Below are 12,794 nucleotides of genomic sequence, written 5' to 3' on the forward strand. Positions count from 1 at the left end.
GGTCCAAAGAAATTACATTCCAAGTGGCCCCATTCAGCAGCGGATACCACACCTTCTTGGGGCGGGACGCATTCGCGAGCTTTCAGGCTATACCCCATTACGGGTACATGAAGCTCAAAATGCCCGGGCCCAATGGAATCATCACTCTAGCTAGCGATCCGGACGTCGCACTCCGCGCTGAAAATAAAACCGCCGCCCTCGCACTGGAGGCATTGTCAGAAGCCCTCGCAGACGAAGAACTGGCAACACTGTGAGCAACAGTAGACAGAGACGACATGATACTCGACAAGCGACCTAAATCCACCTCCTTCAAACCAGTGGACGAGATAGTCAAATTCCAGGTCCACCCAACAGACCCTTCGAAGACAGCTTCCATCGGGACACAGCTGATCCCCACAATAGATGCCGCACTGCGAGACTTCCTGCGTGAAAATTGGGACATTTTCGCCTGGCATCCCTCAGATATGCCGGGCATCCCACGCAGGCTGGCCGAACACAACCTCAACATACTAAAAGGATACAAGCCAGTCAAGCAGACTCTTAGACGCTTCTCAGAGCCTAAGCGGCAAGCCATGGGGGAAGAGCTAGCCAAGCTACTCGAGGCCGGATTCATCAGAGACATCAAACAGCCGGATTGGCTAGCAAACTTGGTAATGGTACCAAAAAAGGACAAATCCTGGCGCTTGTGTGTCGATTTCAAAGACCTAAATAAAGCTTGCCCTAAGGATCCCTTCCCCCTCCCCCGCATTGATCAAATAATCGATGCCACAGCAGGACATGACTCATTGTGTTTCCTTGATGCATACTCCGGATACCATCAAATAAAGATGGCGGAGTCCGACCAGGCTGCAACAGCCTTCATCACTCCGTACGACCCCTTCTGTTTCAACACCATGCCCTTCGGGCTCAAAAACGCCGGCACAACCTATCAACGCATGATTCAGACATGCCTGGAAAAACAAATCGGCAAGACAGTAGAGGCCTACGTAGACGACGTGCTCGTCAAAACAAGACACGTCGAAACCTTAATAGACGACTTGAGGCTTACGTTCGATAATCTATGAACATACGACATCAAGCTCAACCCGGAGAAGTGTGTCTTTGGAGTACCCTCCAGAAAATTGCTCGGCTTCATCGTTTCCAATAGAGGAATTGAAGCAAATTCGGCAAAAAACCGAGCTCTGTCACAGTTGGCTATCCCAACAGACCTCAAGCAGATCCAGAAACTAACTGGATGTGTGGCTGCCTTAAGCCATTTTATCTCCCGCTTAGGAGAAAAGGCACTACCCCTGTATCGCCTTCTTAGATGCACCAAACACTTCGAGTGGACGGATGTGGCCACGGCCGGACTGGAAGAAATCAAGGCACTCTTGGCCACCAACCCAGTCCTGACCGCGCCAAACATTTGTGAACCCATGCTATTATACATAGCCGCAACAAACCAAGTTGTGAGTGCAGTGCTCGTCGTCGAACGAGAGGCAGACGGACACAAGTTCCCGCTCCAAAAGCCAGTATATTACGTGTCCACAATCCTCACTCCATGTAAATCTCGGTACCCGCACTATCAAAAGATAGCGTATGCGGTCTTCATGGCATCCCGAAAACTATGACACTACTTTCAAGAGTGTTCGATCACGGTGGCCTCCGAAGTACCACTCAATGACATAATAAATAAACGCGACGCAACATGCCAAATTGCTAAATGGGCTATTGAGCTCCTTCCGTTCGACATAACATACAAGCCACGGCGGGCCATTAAGTCGCAAGTACTGGCTGACTTCGTCGCCGAATGGACATAGGACAAACTCCCTAGAGAGTACGGCACGTACTCAAATTGGATCATGCATTTAGACAGATCCAAAATGTTGGCCGGATTGGGAGCAGGTGTCGTCTTGTCCTCCCCCACCGAGGATACGGTGCAGTACATCCTCCAAATATTATACACATACTCCAACAATGCAGCCGAATATGAGGCTCTATTACATGGTCTTCGGATGGTGGTCTCCATGGGCATTCAACACCTCCAAGTACGCGGGGACTCAAACCTCGCAATATCTCAGGTAAATGGAGACTTTGACGCCAAGGACCCGAAAATGGCAGCTTATAGCAATGCCGTCCTCAAAATGTTAGCTCGGTTCGAGGGGCTCGAATTCCACCATGTGGTCAGAGAAAATAACCAAGCGGCCGATATCCTCGCCCTCATCGGCGCTAGACGCGACCCCGTCCCACCCAATATCTTCTTAGAAAGGCTGTTCAAGCTGTCCGTGGCATGGGAAGGGGAGTCTGGCACTATTAGTCCGGCTCCAAACACAACCCCAGATTCTGAACCTTCAGACGTAATCGGAGGCTCTGCCACCGAAATAACATCTTCGGCCCACGAAATAATGGTTGTCATCGCCCCATGGACCGAGCCCTTATTGGCCTACCTTACTAGGCAAGAGCTCCCCGAGGACCAAAATGAGGCGCGTTGTATTGTGCAATGCTCTAAAGCCTACAAAGTCCATGGAGGAGAACTCTACAAGAAGAGCCCCACCGGAGTGCTCCAACGATGCATCTCCGAAGAGGAAGTGCGGTGGCTCTTAGCCGAAATCCATTCCGGACTAGGCGGGCACCACGTGGCAGCCCAAGCCCTCATGAGCAAGGCCTTTCGGACAGGGTTTTACTAGTCGACAGCCCGGGCGAACGCACAGGACCTTGTCCAACATTGCGTTGGTTGCCAACTATTTGCCAATCAGAGCCATATGCCCCCTACCGCTCTCCAAACGATCCCCATAACTTGGCCCTTCATCGTCTGGGGGCTGGATATGGTGGGACCCCTTAAGGGGGGAAGCCATAAGAAAAAATATTTATTGGTCATGGTGGACAAGTTCACCAAATGGATATAAGCCAAACCAGTTAAAACAGCCGAATCCGGACCAGTGATAGACTTCATATCAGAGGTTTTACACCGCTACGGTGTCCCCCATAGTATCATCACTGACAATGGCTCCAATTTTACAGCCGAAGAGGTAAAAGCCTGGTGCGGCAAAATGGGCATTAAGCTCGACTACGCCTCTGTCTATCACCCCCAAACAAACGGTCAAGTTGAACATGCAAATGGTCTTATCATGAGCGGCATCAAACCCAGACTAGTGCGATCCTTGAAGGAATCAGACACGCATTGGCTCGAGGAACTCGACTCCGTACTCTGGGGGCTGCGGACCACGCCGAATTGCACCACCGGATACACACCATTTTTTATGGTATACGGTGCAGAAGCAGTACTGCCCTGCGACATAATTCATGAGTCACCTCGCGTGCGCATGTATGAAGAGAAGGAGGCCGAGTTAGACTGGTAGGACAACTTAGATGCTTTGGAGGAGGAGCCTGATGTTGCTAAAGCCCGTTTCGCATTCTACCAGCAACAGGCCCGAAGGTATCAAAGCAGAGAAGTACGAGTCAAAACTTATAACATTGGCGAACTCGTTCTACGCCTACCTGAGAAGAAGAAGGACAAACTCAAACCCAAGTGGGAGGGTCCCTTCATCATTGATAAAGTTCTCACCGGAGGAGCGTACCGTCTACGCAACGCATCTGATAACAGACTCGAGCCGAACCCATGGAACGCGGACAGACTCCGGAGATTCTACGCCTAGCGCCGAACCCAGTGTTCATCTCCTTCACTCCGCTTCTTCAATTATGTTCCCTTTCCTCCTTTCTCTCCCCTTTTCTTTTTCTTTCTTTTCCTTTTTTTACAGCCTTAAAACTGTATGGATGCCCTAAGCATTCCGGCTGCACTATGCGTGCACACTATACCTGGGGGCTTCCTATTCAGAAACTAAATATAACCACTTTTAAAGGCTTCTTGCCAGCCACATATGCATTTTTCTTTCCATATGTGCCTTTTATTCACCATTACATGCATCGATATGACTTAAGTTTTGGCCATGCTGGGTTGCCTGGCTCTTGTATTTATGCCCTACGTTCCCATTAATTCGGCTAGGGCATAAGGGGAGCACCTCTGCGATTGTTACTGCCGGTTGAGCCGGATGTGTACCTCGGACTGGGTGAAGCCGAAAGCTAGCGTTCTTAAGGGAATATTCGGTCGGTGAATAAAAGATGTCCTCATTCATAACAACGAAAAAACCCAGATGTTTTGTTTCCCGCGCTTCTATTCGCAGATCGGACATCCACATCGATGCATGCGTGCCTAGAGAAAGGAACCCCTAACGAAACTATTCTCTCTGGAAGATGTTTCTTACTATCCATGTAATATAACATAACTAGTTGGGTACTTGTCTGTTCAAGCACTTATGACCCCTACGCCTGGTTTCCGCGCATACCCTAGTTTTTCATAACTGTGTGGGTATTCGGACACACCCCGGACTGTCAGATCCGGGGGCTGAAGCGAAAAGGTCCGCCATGACAAATGATTTTCAATCCGGCTAGGGAGTACATGAGCCCGTTCAAATTACATAATCATATCGACTGGCCGTACTCTTCCTCTATACCATCCAACAGGCGGTCTAACATACAATCCTGCTGGGAATACTTTGCAGCTAACGCTACTTGATCATACACAGAACTAACGGGTATCTCTTGTCCATCTGACCCAGCCGGCCCAACTTCGGCCATATGGTTAGGGTCAGCTTTGGCGTATCGCGTCTTCACCATGGCCCAAGCTTCTCTCGCACCTTGCCGGCAAGCCGACACCTTCTATAATCGGAAGCGTCGTCGTGCTCCTTTGAGCATCTCTACAAGTTCACTCATGCCTCCTGACAGGGAAGCGGATGGCCACAAGGCCTGGACAATACCCTGCATCACCTGCCGAGCTCGTTCGTGCAGTTTTGAAAGCTCCTGCAACATATCACCTGCGGAGCCGAGCATCTCCTCTTTAGGATGGCCCGTCACCATACCTACAGACATAACTCTATCAATACGCCTCTTCCCTGAACTATACTACAGTTCGTTCAAGCACTTACTTTAAATGCTGCGTCAAAGCCTCCGGTTCTCCTTCACGGAGTCCGCGAGCTGAGCCCGAACATCTTTCAATTCGATGCTCAATCGAAGATTCGCATCTTGAAGTTTATTCCTCTCCTGAATAGACTGCGTCAGCACGCGTTCGCCCGCCTTCAGCTGACTTTGCAGATGCAGCTCATTATCTCCCATAGTCTTTGGATTCCCTCTGGGATTGTCTGCCGAATTTTTTCGTCAGATTTATAAACCATGCCGAACAAACAAACTGGTAGAAGGAAATTATTACCAGAAGAAGCCTTCTTGGATTCCCCTTGTCTGGCAGCATTGGCCTTCATTTGGGCCTTACATTCCTCCAGCTCTTGAGACAACTGGGTATTCTTCTCTACAAGAACCTATGCATACAATGATCCTTAAATCAGTTGTGCCAACTGTTTCAAGTCTCAGGGGCTACTACTACACATACTTATTAATTTCTCTTACCTGTATATCCTTCACATACTGGTCCGTTGCTCTGGCAAGTCCATCTTGAGCAGCACGGATATATGCATGTCCGGAATTGAAGGCATTAAACGCCTCTTCGGAAAAAATACCACCGTGGAGTACGGCCCGTCGGCGCCGGTGGTTCATGGCGCTCTCTACTTCAGAATTTGTGGCGGAAAGCATATCCGTACCCTCCGCAGGAGGATAGTTTGGCACTGTCCCCACGTCAGCCTCCGCCCGTGAATCCGGTCCAGGAATCCGGCTGCTAGAGGCGTGGCCGGAAGGGTCCTCGGGTATAGTCCAGCGTTTCCTGTCAGGACATAATTAAAACTGTCCCGCCTTGACAAAAAGACCAAATAAACCACGGGGCAAGTTTAATGAATACCTCTGCACCTGTGTCTCGCTCCTAACCGCCTTCCTTTTAAGCCTACCTTGTCTAGGCGCCTCTTGCTGAGAGGACCCCGCGGGTTCCGCACGGAGTCCCGACTGACGTTTCTATAAAAGTACGGCATGTGAGCATAAGGTATGGCGAAACGAAAGAATTCTTTCGGAAGGTTGGAACCCCGACATTACTTACACGTGACACGGGAAGTAGTCCGGGATAATCCGCGATGATAGCCACCAAAGAGCCATCACTGCTCGCATGATAGAAAGTCCCGTCGATGAATTCCACGGATATGTCCGGATCTTCTTCAAATCCGGGGGCGAGAGCCCGGCCGGGATCCTCCGGCTGCGGAGGGGGCTGTTGAACTCTTTCACGGCCCTCCTTAGTTCCTGTTTTGAAACAACAAGGTAAATAATTGTGGCAAAGAAGGTAAGAACAGATGGAGTTGAGTAAAAGACGACTGCTTACCCAGCTTCGGGGGTTGTACATGGAAAATCCATCCCGTGGTTTGATGCGGACGAACTCCTCTTCTTCTCCCTTGTACAATTCGGATATTATCCTTGCCAGAGATGTGGTGGAGTCCGGACCTTTGCGACCACATCGGGAGGCATCGTATTCTCCATTGAAGTGCCACATGGGTTTTCCCCTATATTGAAGTGGCTGCACTCCCCTTATTATGCATATTGACATAACTTCAATTATTGTCAATCCTGATTTGGCCAGGGTTTGTATCCGGCTCATCAGATAGAAGACTTCCCTGTTTTCTTCCTCATGGGGGCTCCGAGGGCGCCAGCTTTGGTGTTTCTTCAGCGGAGTATTGGTAAACTCAGGAAGGCCTGTCCGAATTGGGTCCGGCAGGGGAACGTCATCAACATAAAACCACTCCGAGGGCCAGTCTTCGGACGCCTTCTTGGGAGTATCGGACAGGTATCCAGTCTGGGCGATGCGCCATATTTCGGCCGTGCCCACTTGATATATAGATCCCTCCTGGTTGCGAGGGACGAGGAAAAATAACCTCTTCCATAGCTCGAAATGAGCTTCGCAGCCTAGGAACAGCTCGCAGAGGGCAACGTAGCCCGCAATATGCAGTATGGAGGCGGGGGTAAGACTATGCAAATGGAGACCGTAGAACTCCAGGAGCCCGCGGAGGAATGGGTGATTGGAAACCCGACGCCTCTTAGCATATATGGGACTAGGCATACCCGCTCCCCCCGAGATGGGTTAGGAAATCTCCCTGCTTGCTCCCCGCCATTATAGGTGGCTAGTCCGGATCGGACGGGGACCATGTATGTGGGCGGAAGGAACCCTTTGGTCTGTAGCTCTATTAGGCAGTTGTGAGGGACGGAACACTTTTCCCAATCCCCTGGCTTTGAGCTGGGGGAGCGGCGAGCGGGGCTGCGGCGACCGGTCATGATGGAATGGCCTCTTTTGGGTGCGCTCTGCGGAATGCTTGCTTGGGGGAAGATGGAGTGATTTGGATCTGAGGATCCCCGTCTCCTCAAATAGACGGCTCACCTACGGGATTAGGGTGGCAAATGCAAAAATGCCCCGGCCCCTCGTCTTCGATAGACACGTGGAGATGGCCATTATTGAAGCGTCGACCATTTGCGCTGACAGACGTTCCATTATGCTTGATATGTTCAGGCATCCAGAAGCTCATGGGAATGTCTCTCTCAAATCCATTCTGGCATCCAATGAGCACATCGAGTCGCTTTGGTGCATAACCATATCTGAAATTGTAAGTGTCAAGTAGCACTGTTGAAACTAGTTGGGCGATGAATTCAGGTCTGAAGTATGGGGCCAAGGCTTGCTCTGGATACGTTAATGGAGCTTACAATCTTGATCCAGATGTGTCCCAGCAAGTTTGTGAACGGCGGCATTGCAGGTGGAACGGCGTGCAGAGAAGCGCAGAACTACGTGAGCCGGGGTGGAATTCACGCCACAGAAGCCGCAGGCAATATCATAGCATCTGCAGTGATGAGTGGCTTGTACTTATATCGGCCTTAAACTTTCAGCAAAACTTTGTCAGACATAGTCTCGTAGGTTGATCACAGCACAAGTTTAATCAGAGAGATTGTTGCTGACTAACACTAAATCACGCATTCTTTCAGTTAACAGCTGTGTAGTATGGTGCAGAAAATAATAATAGCCTTAAAGTGTGTCCTGTTATATGCTCCTACTTGTTTCTCTTATAATGTACCACCACATGTTGTAAACTTGCTAGATTACATGCATAGTACTGATAGGATCTGACAAAAAAATTGTACCCTCTACTGTAACTGTCAGCTGCAAGTTTCTGATCCACAATAACCATCATGAAGAAATGAATAATCACTGCCAGAAAAACTACAGCACAAGAATCATTTCCAAGATGATATCGTTAACCAAACATAACGTCCAAGCACATAACGTAATTAACAAGATCTGAGAAATGGAGAAAAACATCACATGCCACGACTTCACCTTTAGAATCACATCAAATAGAGCCGAAAGCCCAAATAAATTCACCAAATGCCTGTAGAAACATGGTCTGAAAACATGACACTGACCTTTGTGATTTTTTCAGTTCAGACTGTGCGTTGGCGGAAACGTCTTACCCGATCCAGGGCGACGTGATGCGTGTTAAATAGGCAGGGTGCGAACCTGAGATAACGCATACAGGAGTTTGTTTAGATACAACTTGAGGAGAAAGAAAGATAAGAGATAAGCTAGCTAGTAGTTACAACAGAAGATATCCTATGCGCCTAGCTATCTCGAAGATATTCTCAACCTCCTGTACGCCTCCAATACGTGACCATTCATGTGTTTAACATAGACAAAGATGGAGTGTTTGCTGTACACGAGACTGTAAAATTCACCTGATGCTGACATGATGTCTTAAGCAGTTTTCTGTACAAGATAGACTGTTAGGGAAACTCTTCCTTCAGTTGCCAGACACATATAGGGGACATTACAGGTAACTGGGGGTAGTACAAATGATGGTTACTATTATAACTTGAAATGACCAAAATAATTCATGGTTTTTTACTGCTAAAATCCTATTTTTCTATGGTTTGGCCCTCCCTAACCTGTTTTAACAGCCCTCGCCCCCCCTGATTCGGTTTTTCTGGCTCCGCTACTGATTATGGCTGTGTGACAAGTTGAAATAGCGCTGCTGTCTGCTACATTAAAATGCTGACAACTTGGCCGACGATGGGTGGACGCTGCAGGATGCATCGATCATGTTGGTCGACAAAAATTCCGTTATGCTTGGTCGTTTCGGTTCGTAGCCATATCTGAAAATACAAGTGTCAAGTACTACTGAAACTGGTTGGGTGATGATTTCAGGGCTGAAGTATGGCACCAAGGCTTCCTCCGGATAAGATGAGGAAGATAACAGTTTCACACCTGAAGATTGTGAACGGCAACCTTGCAAGTACCAGATGGATTTTCAGTGACGTACACAGCACGGTGCAGAAGGTTTTCGAAGCAACGTGCACAAGTTTAGTCAGAGATAGTGTTGCCAACACCAAATTATAATAATGCAGAAAATAATAACCTTAGAGTAAGTTTGTCCTTTTATTTATATACTCGTTTCACTTATAATGTACCACTGCATGCTGTAAACTTGTTAGATTAAATGGACAGTACTGAAAGGATCAGACAAAAATTCTAGTATCTACTGTAGTTGTCAACTGCAAGTTTCTGAACCATCATGAACATATGAACAATCACAACCAAAAAAAATACAGCACAAGAATCATTCCCAGATGATATCATTAACCAAACATAGCATCCAATCACAAAACTTCATTGACAATATCTGAGAAATAGAGATGAAGTAGACCACTTCTATTGCAAAATTCCAACTAGCAGACGACACATACTTCAGAATCACATCACATGTCGCCACTTCACCTTCAACTAATCCATATCAACCAGCCCAACCATGGTTCAGAATGACAATAAACAGAGCTGGAAGCCCAAATGAGTCGACCAAATCCCTGTACAAACGTGCAAAAAAGGTGCAAGAAAACTGAACCACAGAGCGACCAAAGAAAAATAACAGAGCACCCAAGCAAAATCAAGAAGCCCATGAATAGTTATACACTTGTTTCTCTTATACCGTACAACTGCAAGCAGTAAACTTGTTTGATCAAATGGATAGTACTGAAAGGATCAGACAAAAAAAATATTGGACCGTCTACTGTAATTGTCAACTCCAAGTTTGTGATCCACAAAAACCATCATGAAGACATGAACAATCACAACCAGAAAACCTCCAACACAAGAATCGTTTCCAAGATGATATCATTAACCGAATATAACGTCCAGGCACTGAACTTAATTAACAAGATCTGAGAAATGGAGATAAAGTAGGATCACACCCATTGCAAATTTTGAACTAGCTAGCAGAGGACAGATAATTCAGAATCACATCACATATCACCACTTCACCTTCAGCTAATCCGTATCAACCAACCCAACCATAGTTCAGACTTCAGAATCACATCAGACAGGCTAAAGCCGAAATGAGTTAACCATATGCCTGTACAATCGTGCAAAGATACTGAATCACACAGCGAGCAAAGAAATAAAAAACAGAGCGCCCCAGCAAAATCAAGAAGCCCATGGGACGCGACATATCTTCTAATTCCATCACTGCAACAACTTGCTACATGTGACAAGAACACCATCGCAGAATCACGGAGCGATTTACAAGCAAAATTAAATTCATTCGAGCATCAGATCGATAACACTGAACTTTCCATTGCAATTTCATTCGAGCATCAGCATACATAGGACCAGACGACACATCATATCAACACCAACAAACAGAAGCACCCGACACACACCCGGATCACAGGACAAGAGCAGCTACTACCCAGTACTGCCGGCGAACCAAGACCTAGGCCCTCTCCCCACGGATGCGGCGGGCGAGCTGGATGTCCTTGGGCATGATGGTGACGCGCTTGGCGTGGATGGCGCACAGGTTGGTGTCCTCGAACAGCCCGACGAGGTACGCCTCGGCGGCCTCCTGGAGCGCGGAGACGGCGGAGGACTGGAAGCGGAGGTCGGTCTTGAAGTCCTGGGCGATCTCCCGGACGAGGCGCTGGAAGGGGAGCTTGCGGATGAGCAGCTCCGTGCTCTTCTGGTACTTGCGGATCTCCCGGAGCGCCACGGTGCCGGGGCGGAAGCGGTGGGGCTTCTTCACGCCGCCGGTGGCCGGGGCCGACTTGCGAGCAGCCTTGGTGGCCAGCTGCTTCCTCGGCGCCTTGCCGCCGGTGGACTTGCGCGCCGTCTGCTTCGTGCGGGCCATTGGGATGGATGGGGAAGGATCTGGCTGCTGCTGCGCTGAGGAGTTTGGAGATTGGGATTTCACTTGGCTCTGGTGGGTTGGGGGAGAATGGAGGCGGATTTTAAAGGGGGTCGAGGATTGGGTTTTGGTGCTTCGCGCCGTCGCGCGCGATTATTTGGGGGTTCGGATTTCGGCCAGGCGGGCTGGGCGGAGGAGGGTGGAATCTGCGCCGTTGGATCGAGGCCAAATGGAGGGTGGCGATTTGGGTTTGTGGCGTCACGCGGATCGCGATCCGTGTGCTCCATGAGCGATGCCGTGGACTGGTGGATGGGCTCTCTTCTATCTTTTTCTTTGAAATGGGATGAGTTATTTTTTGGCACACTGGTGAACGGGTTTTCTTTTCTGGCATTTCAAATGTACTGCTGCAGTGCTGCTAGCAATATACTACTACTAGAGCAAATGCATATTTGCTCCAAAAAAACAAAATGCATATTTACCCAAAAAAAGCAAAATGCATATTTACCCAAAAAAAGGCAAAATGCATATTTGTCCTAATTTTTGGTGGCTGTGTCCAAAACGGTCCTCAAACATAGTAACTACATCGATACAGTCCCACTATTAAAAATACAGTGTCGATATAATCAGGGGCGGAGCTAGGCTTGTTATGATGTAATATGTGACACTGGTTGGGTATGCATGAAGATTTGATATAGCAGAGTGGGTATGAGACATATACATGGGCTAACTTTTCATACGACTCTAATGCAACTATTTTTCCGAACCCTTTTGTTGTGTTTTCAGCAGACTTTTTCAATAGTTGTTTTTGTGCAAAAAAGGATCCCTAAGAAAAGCCCAAAAAATACATCTGAAAGATTCATAGGGAAACAGCCATACATAAAAGCTTCTAGGGGGCGTGGGGCCCATGTGGCCAGCTCGCATGGTGCCACCACAATGTGGAGCCCACAAGCACCCCTCTGCGCTCTTCTCATGTGGCCAGCTCGCATGTTGCCACAATGTGGAGCCCACGAGCACCCCTCGGCCCTCTGCGCTCCTCTTCATGGGAGGTTCTATCTGTCGCTCTTTGCGGTAGAATGCCGACCGGACGCACAGAGTGTCTCCCGATCGGGCCGGCCCATATCGCTAGCGACCAGAACTGAACGGAAAAAAATGCAGCGCTCTATAAAAAGAATGCTCTAACCAAGGTTTGAACCTGACACCAGACAGGTGAAAGAAGTGCAGCTAACCAGTTGAGCTAGAGAGCTACCTAGTTTCTAACGCAGCACAACATCTTAAGAACAAAACCGAGCGCACATCCGAACGTTTCTAATATTTGTACGCAAAACGTTATGTTTGAGAAAAAAATTGAAGGTCATATGAAATGGCGAACACTTTAGAAATTGTGAATAAAATTTGAAAAAATTCAACAATTCAAAAAATGCAAACATTTTTTGGAGACGGGAACATTTTAGTAAAATCTCACAAAAATAGAAAGCCTGAAAGTTTTTTTGAAAACCCGAACATTTTTCAAATTCGAAAAAAAAATGTATACTCGAACATTTTTTAAACTCCCGAACAAAATTTGAACACATGAACGGTTTTTAAAACATGCGTACATTTTTTGAAACTCCCAAAAAATAGAAACATGAACATTTTTTAGAATTTGTGAACAATTATTTAAATGGAACCATCGCAACA

At 47.8% G+C, this 12,794-nt stretch overlaps 1 protein-coding gene across 1 annotated transcript; it reads right to left on the reverse strand.

Annotated features, from left to right (window-relative positions):
* Nucleotides 1-10,540: 10,540 nt before the first annotated feature.
* Nucleotides 10,541-11,209, reverse strand: LOC119341182 (histone H3.2). Its single transcript, XM_037613053.1, has one exon. It carries the CDS (start codon nucleotides 11,118-11,120, stop codon nucleotides 10,710-10,712), a length of 411 nt encoding a protein of 136 aa, XP_037468950.1. The 5' UTR covers nucleotides 11,121-11,209; the 3' UTR covers nucleotides 10,541-10,709.
* Nucleotides 11,210-12,794: the final 1,585 nt, after the last annotated feature.

Source organism: Triticum dicoccoides, chromosome 7B, assembly GCF_002162155.2.
Source record: "Triticum dicoccoides isolate Atlit2015 ecotype Zavitan chromosome 7B, WEW_v2.0, whole genome shotgun sequence".
Taxonomy (NCBI): domain Eukaryota; kingdom Viridiplantae; phylum Streptophyta; class Magnoliopsida; order Poales; family Poaceae; genus Triticum; species Triticum dicoccoides.

Bases quoted from the DNA above. Each gene is read 5' to 3' on its own strand.
- LOC119341182 (XM_037613053.1), bottom strand. From the start codon at position 11,120: ATGGCCCGCACGAAGCAGACGGCGCGCAAGTCCACCGGCGGCAAGGCG.